The sequence below is a fragment of the Dipodomys ordii genome, unplaced genomic scaffold (assembly GCF_000151885.1).
Source record: "Dipodomys ordii isolate 6190 unplaced genomic scaffold, Dord_2.0 Scaffold17, whole genome shotgun sequence".
Taxonomy (NCBI): domain Eukaryota; kingdom Metazoa; phylum Chordata; class Mammalia; order Rodentia; family Heteromyidae; genus Dipodomys; species Dipodomys ordii.
Genome location: NW_012267233.1, coordinates 5,372,645 through 5,395,761, shown reverse-complemented (window position 1 = coordinate 5,395,761; position 23,117 = coordinate 5,372,645). Strand labels below are relative to the sequence as shown.

General features: G+C 36.4%; 1 protein-coding gene across 1 annotated transcript in view; it reads right to left on the bottom strand.

Annotated features, from left to right (window-relative positions):
- The window catches only part of Rspo2 (R-spondin 2), a 133,162-nt gene that overhangs the window by 48,846 nt on the left and 61,199 nt on the right, over positions 1 to 23,117 (bottom strand). Inside the window, exon 2 of the mRNA XM_013012386.1 lies at positions 14,018 to 14,206. Coding sequence (XP_012867840.1) covers positions 14,018 to 14,206 — 189 coding nt within the window. The remainder of the gene's footprint in view (positions 1 to 14,017; positions 14,207 to 23,117) is intronic.

The window sequence follows — 23,117 nt, the reverse complement described above, 5'->3', positions numbered from 1 at the left end:
GGGAAAAGCAAGATTGCTGGCAACGGTAGGGAACTCCCTGCCTAAAGCCAAGGGGGAACTGACAGGCTATTATAGGCCCAATGAGAAATGGCCAATCAAGTGGAGGTCAACTAATGATATTGCTTACTTGGGTTTAGCAGTTATGGATGGGAACAATAAAGTTATTTATACATTGATTTTTAAATATTGAAGTAACAATTTAAATTAATACATATGAAGCTTGGATCAAGAATAGTGACCTGGTCTGACTTACAGGGACTGATTTTGTGGGTTTCTGAGCACAAGAACATGACCAGAATAGTACCTAGCTTGTGCTCTCCTTTCTACAAGAAGCCCCTGGGGACCTGGTTCCTGATGGAGACAAATGGTAAGTTCCAGGATTTTCAGTCTACTAAAGGGAAAAGCATTCAGGCAAGCAATGAGTTAAAATTACACAACTACTGTACAACTGACATACATAGATAAAGAGGAAGTGAAAATTTTCTGAAAGCTTAACACCCTTATGAACACAGGGAGAGAGTGGGATAAGGAAAATCATTGGGAGACTCAACACTATAAAAGGAAACAGTCATAGGACAAGAATAGTATCAAGACACTGAATAGAGGAGGTTTTCTTTAAAGGTGGAGAGAATGCAAAGATCACACAATCCCTTCTTCCTTTAGTTCCACAGTGATTGGGATTCTTGATTCAGAAAGCTTAATCTAGAATTACTGATGTGCACTACCATGCCCCCATCTTGACTGCTCTTTGTTCCAAACCAGCATTTGTATTCAGTGTACATCAGAAATCTCTACCTCCAGGGACAGTCTTCAAAGAATGTCCAACCCATGAGAACACTTCTAGATTTTTTGCTCCTTATAAGCTAAAATTTTAAGCAAAATCAAGGAGGCAGGTTGTTCCAAAACACCGCCAAAAAAAAAAAAATCAGACTTTAAGTACTTGAGAAAAACTCAACTGTGTGACTTCATCTGAGGTTTCTTAAAATTATTGAAATAGATTTAAATTTCTCTAACAACTTTTCAGGTAATACTAGGTATCAATCAGAAAAACCTTTAAGTTTTTGGTTATCAAAAGTATGGATTTCTCTTTTTTGGGGGGGTAGGGAGATCAGTTACGGGGCTTTAACTCAGGGCTTGGGCTCTCTCCCTGAACTTTCTTTGCTCAAGGCCAGCAGTCTATCCCTTAAGGCACAGCACCACTTCTGGCTTTTTCTAAGTAGTTTTTTTGAGGTAAAAATCACATAAACTTTCCTGCCTCGGCTGGCTTCAAACCATGATCCTTAGATCTCAGCCTACTGATTAGCTAGGATTACAGGAGTGAGCCACAAGCACACAACAAAGTATTCATTTCTAATATTTACTATTATAGTAATATTATGACAGTGTAGATTAATAAAACTATGAAATAAGATTACTTTTGTGTACTACAGCTTGAATATACATAATACATATAATATTTTTACTGACAGAAAATAAGAAAGTTCTAGAGGCTTCAGGATTCAAAGTTTTTATACCCTAATAATTAAACTGCTTAAGAGATGATACATTCTTTCAGATGGAAGCAAATTTGTTAGGAAATGGAAAGACTGGGAAAAAATTATATTAAGTGAAGTAAGCCAGGCCCAAAGAAACATAGGTCCCATGGTTTCCCTTATCTACAATAACTAGTGGATGTCTAGGGCAAGCAGAAAAGGTCAAAAGCTATATACATATGGCCATATAAGATGATAAGTGAAATGAACCCATGACAGGGACACAAGAGGTTTTATCTTCCTTGCTGTTGTTTCTAATATACTTATAATGTACTATGTGATTTTTTTTGTTTCTTTGTATGTTCCCCCATGGTATAACCCCTGTTTTCACTGTATTTGATTCCAGTGCCCTGCATCTTGTATATACATTTTTCTAATTTGGGGAGGGGAAGGAAGATAACAAAATGCTGAAATAAGGATACAGGCTGACCCATTGCAACAAGAGATGTACAAGGCACTATGCTGAAAATGAACTTTACAACTTTGGGGGTGAGGAAGAAGGAGTTGGGGAGGTAGAGAGGAAAGGGATGGTAGGGGAAAAACAAAAGAAGAGGGAACAATGCTTGGTAGGAAACATAACTGTAACCCCTCTGTACAGTATCTTTAACATAAAAATATTACTTAAAAAGTGGAAAAAAGAGATGATACAGACCATCAGCATTACTAAGGTAATAGGAAATCTAGAGCCAAAGTCTGTCTGAAATCCAATGAAATGTGTTCAGATAAAAGTAGCCTTGATTCACAAGGACAGTTAGCAAAAAATGAAATCCAATTATGAGTGCAGAAGAGAAAATTTAGGTTGAGAGCTAGAGGCAGTGAATAGGAACTGTGAAGAATATATGGTAGCTACTCAATCTGTGGAGTGCTTAGCAAATCTGAGGCCAGAATCTTGGCTTGCTTTTCTGACTATGGGCAGGCAAGTCAGTAAAGCCCTCTTTGCCTGAATATCCTTGTCCCTGAACAGGTTACATCAGTACAGGTCATAGGAGTGTTGTTTCAATGAAAGCAAATGTACAATAAAAGTGAAGGTCTCAGTACAGTATCTGCTATGTCAATGAGTCGTCAAGGAATATGAGTCATTATTGGATGTAAGAATTTACCAACTAGCCAGGCACTGGTGGTTCATGCCTCTGATCCTAGGTACTTGGGAGACTGAGATCTGATGATCATAGTTTTTCTGGCAGGAAATTCCATGAGACTCTTGTCCCCAATTAACCAGCAAAAAGCCAGGAGTGGAGCTGTGGCTCAAGTGATAGAGTGCTAGTCTTGAAAGAAAAAGCTCAGGGACTGTACACAGGCCCCAAAACTGGCATAAATAAATAAGTGAATAAATAAATAAATAAAATAAACTTACCAACTAGGTCAAAAAATGGCCATCTAAGATGTTAGAAGGAAGTTCACATAAGATATTTCACATACACAATAAAAAAAGATACTTCACATAAAAAATACATATGTTTATTTAAATGTATTACTATACAAACTTAATATTTTATTTTGGTATTATATTAAATTGTGCTTATAAGACAACTTGGTCTTAATAATACATTGATATTTACATAAATATATATGCACTACTCAAATGAAAGGCACTTTCCAAAGACCACTACAGGATCATAATGGCTTTAATCTTATTAAGTCATGCAGCTAAACAAACTGATCACAAACATTATCTGAACATGGATGCTTATCTGTTTTGATAAGTTAAGAAATTGAGATAAAAAGCAAAACTTTGACTCTGGGGGAGGCTGGATGGGACAGATCACATCCTTCTATGCCCTACTTCATCACAGAGGGGAAAATGCCTACTTACCTGTATCACTCAGTAAAGTATGGCTTGGGAGGGATTATAATCCTCAAATTGCAACCAGAGAGGATAAAGGAACTCCATCCAGAAATGCCTATATTTTTAGATACCTGTAGAGTTCTATTGTATATGACACAGTACACTTTATTTCAACTGCTCAAAATATATACATATATACACAGATTAGTCACACCTCTCATCCTATCTACACAGAAGGCTACGATCTGAAGTATTGTTGTTTAAAGCCTGCCTGGCTAGAAGAATCTGAGAAAATTCACATCCAATTAATGAAGGTTAAGTGGGTCAAGTGATAGGATGCCAGAAGTAAGCAAAAAAGCCAAGGAAGAATGCAATGGCCCTGAGTTCAAACCAGGGCCAATTCAGGTGTGTGAGGGGAACCATGAAGAAATATTGAGACTTTTATAAAATCTAGTGGCCAAGTAATGAAACTTAATCTTCTGTATATTGAAGCAATGTATATTTGAAATAATTTGCAAAGCAAGTCAACAAAAAATAAATTCATTTGCTGGGATCACTATATTAAGAGTTTTAAAGAGTTTTTTTTCATTAAGGCAAGGACAACAACTTGAAAATAAAATTGATAACAATAAAGAAAGTTTTAACATGTTATATCAGATTTTAGATTCTTGCCAGTAGCAGATCTGTCATCTTTGTTACTGCTTGTGCTTTTCCTTTTTTGGTTAACTTATCACCCTTCATAGAAAGGTAGAACCAGAGCAGAATAATAAACTTCAGATTTGAGGTTCGGTTGGATTTTGCCAAATGTTAAGAAAGGCAAACATCTCCACCCAACTAAATGGAAAAGTACATGACAACTAGTGTATATCATGCCTTCTATTCAACCTCTGTCTAAGGAAAACAAGAAGAATCTCTTAATCCCTTCACACTCCAAACACGCCAGAGGGCTCTGTAAAGGGCTAGAAAGTAACTATTTCAGGATTTTCAGGACATATGGTCTGCATTGAAATCAGTCAGTTCTGATGTAGCACAGAAGTAGCCACAGACCAGACATGTGTAAGGAAGAATGGGTTGTTTTCCAATAAAACTTTATGAGTATTGAAACTTCTAGTTAAAATTATTTTCACACTACCCAAAATGATGTCCTTCTTTTTTATTTTCCCCAAACCATTTAAAAGCCTAAGAGTTTTTCCTAAGCTGAGGGCCCTACAGAAAAAGATGACAGGCTAAATTTTGTCCTTGGGTCACAGATAGTTGACATGAAGTGAAGAAATGACTGAGGTCCTTGGAGCAACAACCAGGGAAAAGGACATAGGCATACAAACAAACAAATAAAAAACAAAGGAAAAGGTTTCATTCTGGAAATATCGAATGGCAGCATTGAAGTCTGGGGAGGGAGACTCAAGTCTTCCATTCGCCATCTGTCAGTGTGCACAAGACAAACACCAATATAAGGACACTAATATTTAAGTAACTGTAATGGGAAAGTTTTACATTTATATTTTCATACTATTTTGGTGAGTTATCAAAAGTAGAAAATTCCACCTTATTTGGATAAGCTTACCATATTTTGCTTGTTGTAACTTTGACTTATAAGTGAAGGAACTGGTTGGAAAGGAAAGAATCATTTTATACATCCATGTGCTTTCGCTGAAATCAGCATAACGTTTACAGTGAGTGTTGTGGTTTGATATATTTAATCAGTTCTGTTTATGAAGATGGGTTTCCCATGCCTGCCCGTGTGATTTGAGGAATCAAAGCAGAGACAGTGTCTGCTGTGCAATGAAGTATGGCGGCTACCCTTTGGATGGTCATCGTTCTAGGGTCTGCTATATGTTCTGTGTGTAGGGATGTGACTACTGCCTTCCTATGTTTGTCAGATACAAAGATGTCATGAATGGCCTTAAAAACTAGGTCTTTTGTAAAGAAAATTAAAAATCATAATCAGGTTTTCCATGGGGAAATGTAATTATTTATTCTGGTTTTTTGGATATTTATTTGGTATAATTTGTGTTCCATGCCAAAAGAGAGAGAAAGAGGGCCCCTTGAGTTTTCTATACAGGGGTACATAATAGCAAAATAGGGACAATCACTGCTTCACTGCTATGCATGAGAACATTACACAAATAAGTGTGCTTGTATATATCCATTATGGAAGTTGTTAATAATCCTGACCTTGGCTAGGCAGGTAGAACCACCTGTAATCCTAGCACTCAGGAGACTGCAGCAGGGAGGAAAGCTTACATACTTAGTGATACTCTATCTCAGACAAACAAAAAGATCTAGGCTACTGAAATCCTTACATCCTTGACCATAATGGAGATTTAAATGATGGAAGCAAGATTGCTCTGTGGTGGCCAGCAGGAAGACCAGTATGATCTTTCAAAACCGAAATTTTTCATGTCATTTTTCTGCTTTCTGATGTGCTGTGTAGTTCACAGAAACTAGAGAGGATGTGTTCACCACCACTAAATAATGGCTTAAGGAAATAGATATTTATACCCAGATTTAAACATAGCATTTTTTTCAGTACTATAGATTGGAAATTGAACTGTGGGACTGCTCTACTACTTGAACTATTCCCCCAGATCTTTTATTTTTGAAATAAGATCATGCTAATTAATTTTGCCAGGGTTGGCCTTGAAATTGCAATTTTCCTGCCTGTACCTCCTGGGTGGCTGAGATTACAAGCATATGTCACCACACCCGGTCCTGTATATATTAGAGCATCACATAGTATCTCCATAAATATGTATAATATTTATGTGCAAATTGAAAAACAAGATTTAAGTCCTTCCATGGTTCAACTCATGTCCAGAATCAAGTTCAAGTTCTTCATTTTAAAATACAAGAACCCACTTATTGGGCATACCTTTCCTTTCTACATCCCTGGCCTACACTTTTTAATCCTAATCACGTTGAGCTGAATTTCTGATGTTTCCTCCAGATATACTATGTCCTGCCAGACCAGATACCTATGGCAAGTTTCTCCTAGTGATGACCAGTTAAGTTGATCATAATCCCTCTTGTTATGAAGAGCAAAGAGTGGTCTATGATGGCTTCCCAGAGCCTTGCATGGGTGCTTGATGTGGTAGATCATGGCAGAGTTGTCTGCTGAATGACTAATGCTTAACATATCATTTTAGAATAATTACTGAAACACAGTCTACTTTGTATATTTTAACACATTAACATGATTTTATTACAAACAAAACACCACTTCAGATTATAAAGTATGATGAAACTGGGCACCAATTACACAGTATAAGCAATCACCAATTGATTATACGTATATAAGAGCTACCATATAAAGCTTTTATGTCTCATTTTTTTGTTCAGGCATATTCTTTTGCTGCAACTACACAGAGATGAGGACTGGAGGGAAAGACTGAATACTGAAGAAGCTATCCTGACAAGATAAAAGTCACAAGAAAATCAATATTTTCAAAAGGAGCTGCCAACAATAGACTTTCCTCTTGGTAGATGATTTTCTAGATGAGCTCATGAGAGCTATTAGGCAACTTTTGTTCCAGAGTGTGTTATGTAATTTATCTAGGCTTGCTGTGTGCTTACTGTAAGAGCTCACATCAGAGCTCGGTATTCCTTCTGATCCACTGTTCTTTGAAAGATGGGGTTTACCACAAATTGATTTTTCCCTTTAGTAGATAAAATTGAATGTTTTAAAGTCTTTAATGGAATTTGAAATGCAGAATTTTAAACTGAGCACTTATTAAAGTAAAAATAGTTAAAGGAATTTTGAGTTTTCGCTAACATTTTTGTTTATAATTATGCATCCATTTGTGTCAGGGTTCTCAGATATGACATGGAGGCCATGCCACTGCTTACTGTGTGGTAGAATTTGGGGAAATACTTGCATTATAAACTTTAGTATCCATACTTGTTGGAAGAGAAAAATAGATGAAGAGTGGTAAATGGAGAGGGAGTCAAAGAGAGGAAGGGGAAGCAAGATTTCGCTAAATCTCTTGTGTGTGTTTCTGTGTGCACTCATGCATGCACATACACATATGCATAGACATATATGTTAATTTAAATGCATTTCTGTGTATCTGAAGGCACTGTGCAGGACAGAGCAAATGTTCACACAAGTTGAACAGTGGAAGTTTTGATGGCTTAGAGAAAACATCCTCTTCTATAAGAAATATTAGAAATACACTATCATTAACGGTATTATCCAACCCAATGAAGTAAGAACTATTCATCTTGATCTCTACTCAATCTACAGAACAAAAAAAATGACATATAATTTATTATTTACTATTAATAATAATGGGGGAAACGGTGGAGTTTTGTTATAGAATATTCTATTTCTAGTAAATGATGGTCTTTGCCAGCTCATTGAAAAGACAAAGATGACGTTGGGAAGGGCTGTCATGTGGGATGACATTGGGAAGGGCTGGCGTGTGGAAAACCATGGCCACCAGGATGTCCTGTTGTCTCACCACCTCCCTGGGTAGCACATGTTTAACAACTCAAGAAATTCACTCAGCTCCTCAGTTTCTTAAATGTTAATCGTAATTAATAAGAATGGCATTACATGTAACAATAATGTTTATTTTCCCAGTTCTATAACTTTTATAAAGCAGTCCATTTTTAGAACAAGACTGAAAACACAGGGAACCCAGGGGTCAGTAAACAAAGAACCTGGGATTTTAGCAAAGAGACATTCAATATCATATCTACCACATGCTAGTCGGTGAATTTGAATAAGCCAGTTCAGTTCTCTAAATGTCAATCTACTTGCCCCTCAGACATGGACCTGAGCAGTTGAAATGATGAAGCCCCCCCCTCAAAGGTATGCAAAATAAGGACTCATTGGTAGCAATCACATAGCATCCGAACCACAAGAGCAACTAACATAGTTGAGCCATCTATCCTTCTCTGAGAGAGGCCAGAACAATCTGGAACATTTTGATCATTCAATAATATGTATTGAACATCTTTGAGATGCCAACCAGTTGATCAGCTGACATCAGAAAATTAAAATGCAGCTCTGATACAAGGCAATTAGATTTTATCCCTAAAACTAAAATCATTTTACAAATATTTTATTGTATCTCAGGCATCAGTATACAAAAATGTAGCCAGTTACCTTGCACAGAAAGTTGTTTTTTGTTTGGTCTCTCTTTTTTTTTTAGAGAAAGCCTGAAAGAATCAAGAGATTTAACATGTCATTCTCTCCCTAATAGGAGGACAACAGAATAACCCTTAGAGAATTATACAATGTTTCCTCATAATCCTCAAAGAACAGAACAAATGTTCCTGCTGAAGAACAATTCCTTAACTTTGCTAAATTATAGATATAATTTTACTCAGCTAGTAGCTCTTTTATAGTGAGTTAAATCCATTTCAAGCCAATGGGCTTTCTCTAGCTAGCAGGAACCAGTGAGCATCTTCTGCAGGCTTGCCAATAAGGACAGGTTCCCTCTTTGGGAAAGAAAATAGCACAAGAGGATGCTCCAGTTCAAAGTGAACCTTACCAGGGATCAGGAAAATTCTAAATTTTATCCAGTGATATGCTTTGTGCTATCAAGTTCTTCAAGAGAAGGTGAAGTTTAGATCTGCTTCTAGATGCATGGATAGGTGGGGGGGGGTTTTGTTTGTTTGTTTTACTTCTGGTTTTCCTGGGCTTAGTTGGACATAAGAGTCTCCTGAACTTTACCACCCAGGTTGGCTCCAAACTGAAATCCCTCAGGTCTCAGCCTTCCAGGTAGCTAGGATTCCAGATATAAGCCACCAGTGCCCAGTTTAAACTTCCTTATCTTTTTAGTTGTAAAATGTAAATATTTACCAACATTCTAGGTATTTACTCACATTATAGGTTACAATGTAAATGTTTACCTACATGATAGCTTTCTTAAAAAAACAAGGTGTGTTATACTCATAAGCTGACATGTTGAGTTTAAAACCCTTTCTACAACTACTTAAAGACAATATGTGTGTGAATGAGAGAGAGAGAGAGAGAAAGAAAGAGAGAGAGAGAGATAAAGAGAGAAAACGAGTCCTCATTTCCAGTATCTCAGAACATGATCTTATTTGGAAAGGGGTCAATTAGTTCAGATGAGATCTCCAACTGCAGTGTGAGTATCAGTCATCCAATATGACTGATGATCTCTTAATAAGAAGAAATTTGGAGCCAGGAGCCAGTGGCTCCCACCTATAATCCTAGCTACTCAGGAGGCTGAGATCTAAGGATCTCGGTTCCTGCCAGCCTGGCGGGCAAAAAAAGTCCATGAGACTCTTATCTCCAATAAACCACTCGAAAACAAGGACAGCACCCAAGCCCAGAGTTCAAGCCCCATAACCTACCAAAAAAAAAAAAAAAAAGAAATTTGGAGACACAAACATACAGAAGACATAAACATACAGGCAGTAGTGGCTCATACCTACAATCTTAGCTACTCAGGAAACTGAGATCTGAGGATCACTGTTCAAAGCCAGCCTATGCAGGAAAGTCTGTGAGACTTTTATCTCCAATTAACCAACAGAAAACTGGAAGTGGATCAAGTGGTACAGCACTAGCCTTGAGCAACAAAGCTCAGGGACAGCATCCAGGCCCTGAGATCAAGTCTCGGGACCAAAAAAGAAATACAGGAGAATACTATGTTGACATGAAGACAGACATCTATAGGATAGCGAGCAAACTATCAGAAGCTAGAGGGTGGAACATACACACTCTGAAGCTCTGGGAGGCATAGTCATTCTTACACATGGGTCTGTGGAACAATAGATCTCTGGGGTAAGGTACCCAGTATATAGAGCGCATATGATACTTGAAAAGGTACTCTCTGTATCTACTTGAAGGTTAGAGGGGAAAAATTGACCAAGATGCATTGGACTCATAAACTGACATGTTAAATTTAAACACCTTTCTATAACTACTTAAAAAAAATTTTAAAAATTAAAAATTAAGAAAGAAAGATCATTAGAATAGCCCTTTTCAGTTGGAGTTTAAGGAGATGAGCTGCTCTTAAATATATAGAGACAGTAGCATCAGGATAAATTCATTTACTCACAGAATATTACATCAATGATCTCATGATCTTCCTTAGTTCTTAGTTCATTGGGACTCTGAGAGTATGTAATTCATCTGTCAAAGAGTACATTTGGACACCTGGCCGCTTTAGCATAGAAGCTAGCCATGGATAGAGCCAGAAGGATTCGACTGAACAGTCTACTTCAATTTCTTTACCTTGCTTCCACACACTTCTTACCTCTTCCCTTCAAAGAATGGCACAAATGACAGTTCTATTCATTAGGAGCTATATACTGTACTCAGAAATGTTACCAACAAAATCTAAATAAAACAGATTAAATTCTAAAATATCAAATCATAATTATAAATTAGAATACTATATGTGTCAGGATACATAAAATAGGGATATCTTGGGGAAGGAGGAAGAGGTTATAAGAAAATGAGGGGGAGAGGAAAGAAGGGGAAGAAAGAGAGGGGGGGAGAGAAGAACAGAGGAAAGGCAGAGCAGCAGAGGTTTGTCCTGAAAGTCATTCTAGTGCATTCTACCATGACCACCTTGGCAATCTATAAGCAGGTATACATTAATGAGAGAGGTGCAGAAGGATCCAGATTTCCTCACAATGTCCTTAGATACTCACAAGGTACTAAAACATATTTTTCACTAAACACCGAATTTTCTATTCTATACCTAGTGGCAGGTGGAGACAATATAATTCCACAGTAATAGTGGTTGTGCAAGTTATTCTCTCATCCATTGACAGCATCACCTGGGAACCTGTTTAAAAACATGTAAGTTCTCAGGTCCCACTTCAGATCTCGAGTCAGAAACTCTAGGCATAGAATTCAGCAATTTGTTTGTGCTTGTGCATATTTGTACCAAAGCTGGGGAATAAGTTATGGCATTCTTTCTCAAGTCCATGGTTACATGTGACTCTTCTTTGCTATAATCCATTACACTCTCTGCTTACTATCTGTGAACTTTCAATTCTGTGTGACAGGACAGAGAGGCCAAATATTCTGCTAAACAAACATTCTGCTAATGCTAATATTCATGTAAAAACCAACTTGCAACCTCACATATAATCAAACAAAAACATATCAGAACAAAATACAGTTTGTACTTCTTTCATTAACAAGTTTCAATTAGAGGATTTTCTGAGTTACTGCCACTTAGAGTATAATTTTGTTCTCTATTGTTGAACAATTATCTCTTAAGACAACAGAAAGTAAATATGAGTGTAAATTCTGTGTCTTCTCTAATTCAGATCTTTTTCATCACCTGAATATTAATATCAATACAGTAAATGCAAAGAATCTATCAAGAAGGTAGATTATATGGGAAGACCATGGTCATCCAGAGACCCATACTAAGAATTAAGAAATAATCCATTTTCACTTGATTCACAGGAATCTTGTAGTGAGCACTTCCCGCTTGTACCAGATACATATTGATTTCTTATGGGTCAGTTAGCTCCAACATTGATTGCATTTACTTACAATCATTGTAACTATGGCAAGCCATCCTCACAAGTAAATTCTCTTTCCAAAGCTGACTTCCAATCAATACACTCTGTTTCTGAGAAAATGGATCAACTTAGCCAAAATCAGTTAAGGAGTTTTCTCTAAAGAAGACTGTGAATACAGCATGAGTTATTACTGAGGGGCCCTCTGATGCCACCAGTGTGCCCAGGACAGTCTTAGTTTAAAAACTGTACCTTTACAGTCATTAACAGCAGCCCTTTCAACCCCAGTAGTTTGGGTTGACCAAAACATTGAATGGCCAGCAGGTTGCCTACAATGGGTTTGTGTAATGCTAGCTCTAGAATTGACACTAAATGCCTCCATCTATCCACACCCTTATCTTGTCTCAATTTTGTGTACAGCCTGCATTGAAAAATGAAAGAATAGAACTGGACTCAAATCTCCCCCACAGGTATTCTTAAGCAATCTGAAACCATTTCAAGGTGGAGCCCATCCTCCCATAGATGGTCATAAACTATTAAAGACAAATTATTCAGCATCTCAAATCTGTACCTTAAAGACATGATAAATGTTTGCAAAACATACTGTACTAAAACCTGATGGGAGTCTAGCCCTCTAATAAATATGCAATTCCATGAAATGAAAGTATATCCATATTTCTATCTCTGCTAATGGTAAAATTCACCCAGGCAATGTAACTAGCACCTTAGGACCAAATTTTCTCTCTCCCCATTGTGTAATTAATTGCTAAATCCATTGTTTGTATTTTAAAACCTCTGGAACTACTTATTTTTCCTCAGAATAAAATTTCTAATCCAGAATTGTTAGACTAGCTTTCCTCAGCTTTTTATCCCTCTCCAATTCCTCTCCCTCACTTCGGTTCCAGTTATGGCAAATAAAGCAATCTCTTTAATCCAGTGCAAGCTGGACTGATAATGGCAATCTTTTTAGCTTAGCATTCAAGATTTTTATCAGTTATACTAGAGCATCTTTTTTCACCTTCACCACAATTATCCACCCAACTACAATCTCTTCAATGGTTCTTATTCAAGGGTGGTATTGCTCTCCTGTTCCAGTGTTTGGAAATGTTTGCGGAAATGTTACTTGTCACAGTGTTTGGAAGCACGAGGGACACTTAATGGGCAGGGACTAAGGTCACTAAATGTCCATCAATTTAAGACCCATTTTGTGAAACAGAATGACCTTGTCAAAATGTCAAATAATTGGCCAGGTTAAGACTTATCCTGCAAACATATATACATGGTTCCTTCTTTCTAGAATTTACTTAACCCTCACTATTTCTGTTTTCTCTAAAAATACTATTGCACTTAGAAATACAATTCAGATTTGTTTCTTATCTCAAGATCATCTTGACTGAGTAGTTATGAATTGAAGATATATGTCAATGATTTAATACCTACTGATATAGCATGCCATGCTATAAATGCATGTAAATACTATAAATAATGAATAAACTGCTTACTTATTCATTTCATATCATTGTCTCTTTTTCTTCAATTTCTTTACTCCCTAAAACTTCCTTATAAGATCTTCCTCTTATTTGAAAGACTAATATTCACTTAAAAGATGAGAGACAGTCTAGCAATGATTTTTTTGGATTAAGACATAAACAGACAGAATACCATTTTAACAGTCTTTTTTATCATGCTGAATGTAGAATTTAGGATACTTTCAAATAAAATAAATATTTTATAATGCTTTTCTCATTAAGGGCATTTTATTTTAAAAAATCCAACATGTATATATTAGGTGCAGGTAAAGTTTAAATAGATAGTTCCCAGGTAACAGAAAAGCACTGTTAGAAATAGAGCAAACCAAAGAGAAGGTTCCCAGTATTTAAATTCCTTTGTGATCTTTTAGTCAGTTTTTTTTTTTGTTCTTTGGTTTGGCTTGTTAGGAAGTTCTTACTCACTGTAAGCAATAAGTAAAAACTCTACAAAGTTCTATCTAGCCAGCATGTGTTGGAGATCTTTATAAGGAAAATATTTAATCTAAATAAATAAAACTTATGGGACTACATGGTATACTTCTATACAAATATGAAATAAAAGTGCTGTTATCCTATCACATTTTTTAAGTTTGAATATAGACTGTTTCTATAGCCTATTAAACTATATTTTTCAGTGAAAAATTTCAACTTAGCTCATCCCCTGAGTTGTAGATCAAGCCATAAAACATGATGGAGAAAACTCAAATGCTCACTTGCACATCTGTTCATATCTGGGGCGCGGTGTCCATAGTACCCAGATGGGCAGGAATGCAGGCACTCTCCATACTGACGCATCCCTTCTCTTCGAAGGAAGAAGAACAATTTCTGCTGGCATCGGCTGCACCCATTGTCCTTTGAACAAGACAAACAACCCTTGCAAGTAGGATTTGATACATAGCTAGCTGTAAAAGGAAAACAAAAGAGCAAAAATGAAACATGTTTAAATATGAGTAGGATCAGACTTCTGTTCTATATACCATGGTAAAAGTGTCTTGTCTCCATGCTCTATTTCTATAGAAATACAAAACATCATCTCTCCCTCCCCCACCCCAATGAGGGAAAACAAAAAGAAAGAAGCAGCAGCAGCATAAGGAAACTCAGTGAAAGCCATTAAACCATGGAGAGGAAAGATAAGAAAATAAAGAGCCACTGAGCAATCAGTAAGGTTAATCTGACTAAATTATGATGTATGCATGTGTGAATGACCGTGATGAAACCCTTTTGTATAATTAATATACAATACTATAAATGGATCACAGGAAAGTAAAATAGGTTATGTCAGAGAATGATGGGTACCAGCAAGAGGAGGAGGACCAGCAGAGATGGTGAATGCGGGTAAATGTGATAAAAGGACTTTATAGGCTTGTATGAAAATTAGAATATCAAACTGTTGAGATTGTCTCTAAAAAAGATGGCAGTAAGAGAGAATGAAAAAGGAGTGAGTTTAATCAGGAGGGGGTTATACTGTATAACTATATGTAAATCACAATGAAACCTATCCTGTACAATTAATAAAAGCTAATAACATCCTTTTTAAAAATAAGCTTAGGGCTGGGATGTAGCTCAGTGGCAAAGTGCTTGCCTAGCAAGTACAATGTTCTGGATTCAATCCCCAGTACCAAAAAAAGAAAAGACAAAAATTTTTAAAAATAATAAGCTTAATACACAACCAGAGGAAACTTGGAGGTACAGTTGAGGCCAGAAACTGAAACTGAATAAATTAAGGATTAAACCAAACAAAGGCAGTGTTTATTGCAGGGTCCTTAATCCAGACCCAGAAATATGCACACACACAAGGAGCTGACATTTAGCCCACTTTACATGGATACGAGTTGAGAGAGTAGTTTGTCCAAAAAGTACTAGAATTCCTTACTCCAACTTCCCAGACAAAAGAAATCCAATGCTCAACTGAGGAAATAAGGATGAGAATGAATATAAAGATGAGATAGGGAGGATAGGAGGGGAGTGGGGGAAGGAAAGGGAAGAAGAAGAGAGGAGGAAAATGAGAAGGGAAGAAGAGGGGGAAGGAGGAAGGAAGCAGGGAAAAGAAAGAGAGAGGAAGGAAGGGAAGGGGGAGGAGAATGGAAGGGGAAGAAAGGAGAAGGGAGGAAGAGGAAAGAGAAGAAAAGAAGAGGAACAGGAGAGGGGAGAGGGAGAGTGGGGGAAGGAGAGGGAGAGGGAGAAGGAGAACATAACCTATAAGACATAGAAACCCAAGCACACAAGACATCCAGATGTGAGATCTACATTCAAATTGTTACTCTAAAATGGGATTTGTAAGTCAAGAAGTTAACAGAAAAAAATTATTCAGGTCCAGGAAAACACCCAAGGGGAACAAAAAACAGATATATAAAGCTATAAAAAATTGTCTTTAATCCATAAACTTCCATGAAACATCCATGAAAAATATATATCAACATCCAATAAACAGATTATATAAACAAGAAAATTTCCATGAGGAAGTCATCTATCTCAGCAAAAAGCAAAATTCATAACAAACCAGAAGAAAATATCCCCAAACATGGGACTAACAGCAGTGATGTGAAAGTTAGAATAAAATAAAAATTCTTCAAAAAAAAAACAAAACTCCAAAACCTTCTGTGAATAAGTTGAATGATAGACTGGAAGTTAGTAACTAGCAAAGAGATGTAAGGACTTACAGGAAAAAAATATAAAATGGTAAGAAACAGGCAATAAAAATATGAACAAGTGCCAATGTACACTTATTTTTACAAGAGAATGAGTAACACATACTATTCAAAGAGATCCTGCTGATTAGTTTCCAGAACTAAATAAAGACAAGTTCTTAGATGAAAAATGGATCCAGCCAGGCTAGTAAAGTAAGTCTGTATCTAAACACAGCTTAAAGATTAAATTTAAATTAAAGAAGAGTAACACTATTTATAGAAGAATAAAAATTTGATGCCAAATTTCTAGTAGAAACAATAAATATTACATAATGGGATACTATACCCCACATAATATAAAAAATTGCCAAACTATAATTCCATAAGTTTAGGAATAAGGTCAAATAAACATATTTCCACCCAAAAATCAGGGGAAGAAATTTATTTACATACACAAACACACATACACATACATATACACATACACACACTTCACAAAAGTAAAACACCCTAATAAACTGTTTATTAGGGAAAGCAAAATGAAATCTATATAAAGGTAAAATTCAAAAAGCAGTAGAGATTATACCAATTGAAAAATATGCTTGAAGAGCAATTTAAATATGGGTTTTAAAAAATAAGTATTAATTTGGAGTTAGTGAAAATAATAACATGGAAAACTTGAAGGAGAAGCCAAAGTTAAAGCATTCTAAGTTTCACTTTATTAAGGTAGAACAATACAGAAATTAAACATTCACTGAAAGTAACTTTAAGCCATTGCCTACAGAAATAGCATAAGGTCTACAATTCTTAGACCAGTATTGCTGCAAAGAGATGTGATAAATGTATAAGATATGAGCAGGAAGAGAAGACACAGATGTCTCTGGGTGAAAAAGACAAAACTCACTCTGGTAATTTAACTTAGGTATAAAAAGAATCAAAATATAGACATACATTCATTTAAATTCAATACATATATAATAAATAATTTGTAAAATTTACATATAGTATGTCATTACATAAATCATATGTGAATTTTTATAGATGCGATTCTCTTGGATATTGTTATAATTTATTCAGTTTAGGTTGAGTTATAAATATATTTTCATAAGAAAGATCAAGATCCATGTTACTTGGAATTGTTGGCTCCACCTGCAGTCTCTATTTACCCTACCCATCAAAGATACTTTCTTATAGGGATCTTCATGCCTACAATCCTAGCTACTCAGAAGGCTGAGATCTGAGAATCATGGTTTAAAGTCATTACAGGCAGGAAAGTTCCTAAGACTTTTAACTCCAATTAGCCACTGATATAAGCTGGAACTGAAGCTATGGCTCCAGAGGTAGAGTGCTAGCCTTGAGCAAAAAAGCTAGACAGCACCCAAACCCTGAATTCAGGATCCATTATGGGCGCATACACACACACACACAAAAGAATAACAGTATTCTTCACTTTGATTTCTATTGCTGAGTCACTCTTCCTGCTCTTATACTCCCTACAGTATTTCTGTTACACTTCAATCTGACCAAAAGATGATGATTCGTAAAGCAGTTTACAGGGAGCTTTCTAGTCCCCTGCCCCTCCAGCTGCCTTCTGGAAAGAGTTCATCTTGATATTGTGCTTGATACCCTGAGCAAGGCTTGCCTGAGTTTAAAAACATTGAGATATAGCTCAACTTCTCCATGTATGACAGGGAAGAAATGGAAGGGGCTAGAGTGAGGAAAACTGGGGAAGAGTGGAAGCAGACTAGTAAAAGTCCCTGATGACATAAACAAGGTGGCCATGGAAAACCCAATTCTGATTTTCAGAGTCATCTAGGAACATCATCTACAATACAAAAACCACATAGTATAGTGTTTGGAGAAGAAAGCCATGACTCTTTGGGAAAGATACATCGTTTAAATATGAGCCGCCAGGAGACATGGTGGGAGCAGGGTTGCTCTCTGGAGCTGAAGCAATAGCCACACTTCAGAGTCCTCTCCAATAAGTATGAAGAGTTTTCTGCCTACCTTCTACTCTTGAATGTAATTACAGATTTGGAAAAAGGCTATATCAAAGTTATCAAAAATCTCAAACCTAGCTTTGAAATGAGAAGAGCATTTGAAAAGTTCACATATACAGAGTAGTTTGGAACAGAAGATTCTCTGTCTCCCAGTCATCACAGACTGAAGTTGAAGCTATACTTTTAGTTCAAAGGTTAAGCCAAGAGCTCTTTATCACCATAAATCACACTCCATAGGAAGAAATAAAGAGGAAAGGGAATTACAGAACCAAGGGAATCAACACAAATTAAAGGCCTTTGCTGTTGTTTTGTTTTTATGTATCAGAAGCCAACTTTCATCTTGACCACAAGGATTTCAAAGTCAACAGATTGTGCCCTACATTTATTTTTTAAAAGGTATTCTTAAAACCATTAAAAGAAATAGCTCTATTTACTTGAACCTGGATAGACTTAAACAATGAAAATGACTTAGGGAACACTTACCAGAGTCCATATCTTAAATATCTTTATAACCCTACACAAGAGGAATTCTCTTAAAGCAAAAGTGATGTGAGCCACACCCAGACTAAGTGCGCCCTCTTTGCATCCTCCAGTCTTCGTCAGTCATTTATAACACTTTAAGACTGAAGACAAGAGCATAAGTGATTTTTTTGCCTCTTACTCTATACCACAAATAAACTTTCAGTTTAATTGCCCTGCAACTACCCTTATTGTTTCCCAGTCTGTACATCCATCAGTAGCTTACTGGTAATTAAAAAAGACTTTTCCATCTGTTATATGATAACCTCACCAATCTCTGTGTCTAAGCACAGGCAAAGTAGACTTTTAAACAAGACTTAAAAAAAATCAAGATCTTAATAAGTTGAATGGCTCTGCCTTTTGCTATGAGATTTCATTCAAGCATGCAGGTGAATAAACAGATTTTAATTCCCAGCTTTGATGACCATGTTTATTTGCTCTCTCTGTGAGCTCCAACTTTCCCAACCCGGAAGCCTGCTGAGATCCAGAGCCTCATTCTTCCAACCAAAACACATTTCTCAATCTAGACCCACCCAACATTCTAAAGATGAAATCAGTCGTCTAAAACTTTAAATATCCTGAAAAGGATGATAGCTATTCTAGTAAAACACACACACACACACACACACACACACACACACACTTTTGATAATAAAAGAAATTCACACATTTAGAAAACAAGAAAAAGTATGAGACACAGACAACTATGAGCAACAATTATATTAAAAGAGGGAAATGGTATACTTCAAACTCATTGCTAAATTCTAATTATTTCTGTTGTACTTAAATTGCAAACCAAATTTGGCCCCGTTTGTTAATTTTGATGTTTTAAGTTAATCACTTTTCAAATCAACCTAGTTATTCACATTTTATCTCACACAGAGCATTTTATATGGTTGTCGAATGCCCATCTGTTTCCAATACACTCCTGACACTTTCTAAAAGTGATGCCTTATTTCTAGAGTTAGCCCTCGCCAAGCAAGAAGTAATCTGAATTCCTCCTAGGTGAAAGCATCCATTCCTGACAAAGGCACAGATTTCGGATTCTGAAAATAACAGGATTGAACAATGGACTGTTGGCACCTTAACATCACTCCATATTTGCTGGCTAAATAATGTTATGGATGCAACAGACATTTAAAGTAAATCATTAGAATTAACTTCATAGATTAACTTTTAAAAGTGCTACTTTAGGCTGGGTGCCAGTGGTTCATGCCTGTAATCCTACTTACTCAGAAGGCTAAGATCTGAGGATCATGGTTCAAAGCCAGCCTGGGCAGGAAAGTTCATGAGACTCTTATCTCCAATTAACTACCAGAAAACCAGAAGTGATGCTGTGGCTCAAGGGGCAGAGTGCTCGTCTTGAGCTGAAGAGCTGAAGAACAGTGCCCAGGGCCAGAATTCAAGCCCATAACCAACAAAAAAAAAGTGCCTAACCCAAAGTTCAAGACTTATCAAAATAAATAGTTAATACATGGCACTGACAACAGGGACCTTGGTCTGGGATTCCACACAAATTACGTTAGGCCCATATCCTCCTCCTATAGCTTAGCACAACACTCATATTTTTTTAAAAAATCTCATAAACATGTAAAAACTCCATTAGTCAATGTCATGAATTAGTGAACCACACAAGATTGAACCAAAATTGAAATACCTCGCTTAAAATACTTTTTACATGCAACTATAAATATTTACACAGAATATCATTATATGATATGTAATTTAATTATTCATGTGAAGATAAATTTTAACACTAGATGTTCATCATTGTAATCACCAAAAACTAGATGGGAAAATAAATTTCAAATTTTTAAATGTCAATATAACAGAGATAAATTTCTAAGTGTCCATTAAAGTTTTAAAGGGGCTTTATTAACACTTAGAAAAAAAATCTGAGGATCATCATCAAGGTGAAATATGCCCCAAATTCCCCAGTCTTAGAACTTCTAGAATTAGACTATAAATTCTCAATATCATTTTATTTTTCATAAATTCATTAACAAAGTAATCAAACAAAATTTTTATATGTAACATTTACAAAGATTTAACTTACCAAATAAGTAGTAGCTTTCAGAAATTCATACTAATTGTTACTTAGAAATGTTATTATTTGGGCTTGGAAGGTGGCTCAGTGGTAGAGCGCTTGCCTTGCATGCATGAGGCCCTGGGTTCAATTCCTCAACACCACATAAGCAGAAAAAAAAAAGCCAGGAGTGGTGCTATGGCTCACGTGGTAGCGCACTAGCCTTGAGCTGAAGAGCTAAGGGAAAGTGCCCAGGCCCAGAGTTCAGGCCCCATGACCAGACCCCCCCCAAAAAAAAGAAATGTTATTATTTGATAAATGATTCCATTTTATCTGTCTGAATTATGTCTGGAATAACAAACTGGATAAATTCTTAACAGTAGAAGTAGTTCTTGGGAAAATATTATTACTAAAAATGTATATGCCCCTCAAAACATCAGGAGCAATTCTAGAAATAATTATTTCTTTTACTCTTATTGGCACATATAAATTATACCAAGCAATAGGTCACGATATTTTCATAGGTATATATAAAGTTCTTTGAATATAACCACTCCCAACTTCCCTCTCATCTCCCCTCCTACTGCTCCCTTTCCTCTTCCCTTCCTTAGAAGTGAATATTCTTAATTATTTCAGAGCTGAAAGTTATAAATCAGATCCTTTTCACTGCCCAAAAATTCAAAGTTAAGCAAAAATCGATGTTAAATATGAAGAGAGAAAGAAGTACAAATCTGTTTAAACACATGAAGTACTACTATCTCTCAAAACTACAGAATATTACAATTTTAAGCTTCTAATGACTTTCCAGTGCTATTTGACATAAACCTCATACATAGATTAGCATCTCAAAAATACCCTTGTACCATGATTAAGTAAGCTCTAGTGTGGTCCACTTCACAAGATGTTTTCATTCAGCCCAGGGGAAGCAAAAATTCTCGATAAGAATTGTGTCACCAATGCTTGCATATGGCTTAACTAATAGTAAAGCTCAGAGCACTCAATAACTGCAAGTTCAGGAACAAAGACAATAAATCAGGATATGCTATAGTAAATTTGCTCGTGGCTTTGTAAGCACAAGAAACCTGTCTAGAGCTCAATAAACCCATCTCTTTCTACTCAAACAAGTGACACACAGCATTGACCCTCAAGAAAATCTGCCATACTAGAGGAGATTGAAAGGTTATGTCAAAGGACATGTCACATATGCAATTGTCAGAGCAAAAATAATTTTGGCTAGTGATCTTTCACCTCAACACAAAGTAGTGTCACTTCTACCTAGCTCACCCACAACTGAATCCAACATGGGTTGCACACATGGGAATGTGATACATACAAATGCCAATGAGGCTGCTGAATCACTAGCAGCACAAAGCACTTGGAGCATTTTATCTGAACCCAACATGCCTTGGTCCTCATAGCTCAGCTTCTCAGAGCAAGCTCACAGATCTAAAATTAACACCTGGACAGACAAGTTTTGTACATTGACCAACTAAGAGTCATTCAGGCTAGCCTTGAACTGAAGAGCTGAGTGATAGTGCCCAGGACCAGAGTTCAAGCCCCACGACCAATAAAAAATACACAAGAGTATACATCCTGATATAAAATTAAAATCATGAGCCCTCAATTCAACATAAATCATTCTCCAAATGACAAAGTATTTCTGGTAATTAACAGCCATTTTGGGGAGCAAAGCCTTAATAAGTCTTATTCTTCTTTCCCCATTTACAAACTCTCTGACATAAAACCTTACATCATTTCTTGGAACTGGATGTTAAGTCCAACAGGTAATGAAGAAAATATATAAAGATCAAAACACATTCATCAAGAAACTAAACTATTAAATACTCAGGAGGCTAAGACCTAGAAGAGCATAGCTCAAAACCAGCAGAAAATCTGAGACTAAATTTTCATTTAACCAACAAAATGCCAGAGTAGAAGTATGGCTCAAGTGGTAAAGCACCTCCTAGGTGCCAATTGAGAGTATGAAGTCCTAAGTTCAAAACCTGGTATTATCACATTTAAAAAAAACAGTGGAGCCTGTCACTAGTGGGTCCTAGCTACTCAGGAGACTGAGATCTGAGGATTGCAGTTCAAAGCCAGCCTAGGCAGGAAAGTCCATGAGATTCCAATAAACCACTCAGAAAAGCAGAAGTGGCACTCAAGAGGTAGAGCATTAGCCTTGAGCTGAAGAGCTAAGGGCCCTGAATTCAAGCCCAGGACCAAAAAAAAAAAAAAAAAAAGCGGGCCTGGCAGTTTGGTCAAGGGATAGAATAGCCTTCTAGCATAGGAACTGAGTTCAAACCTCAATATTAGAAAATAAAATAAAATAAAAAAGCAAACAAAACATGCTGCCAGCATCATTATTCCAATCACTTTATTGATAAAGTTAGAAAGAAAAATAGGATGGTCTAGTATTGTTTATTTTTCCAGAGATATTTATCTCACACACACACACACAAATCCTATGTTCTATAAGTAAGCCCACTGCCGAATCCATGAAATTAATGGCCTTACTTCAGGAAGTGGTTCCAATACCAGAAGAATAGAAAGCTGCAAATTAGAATGTGTGTGATCCCCATAAACCATGGCTAGAAACTGCTGTGTAGAACAGATTACTCATGCTTTAACTTGGCTTAAGCTT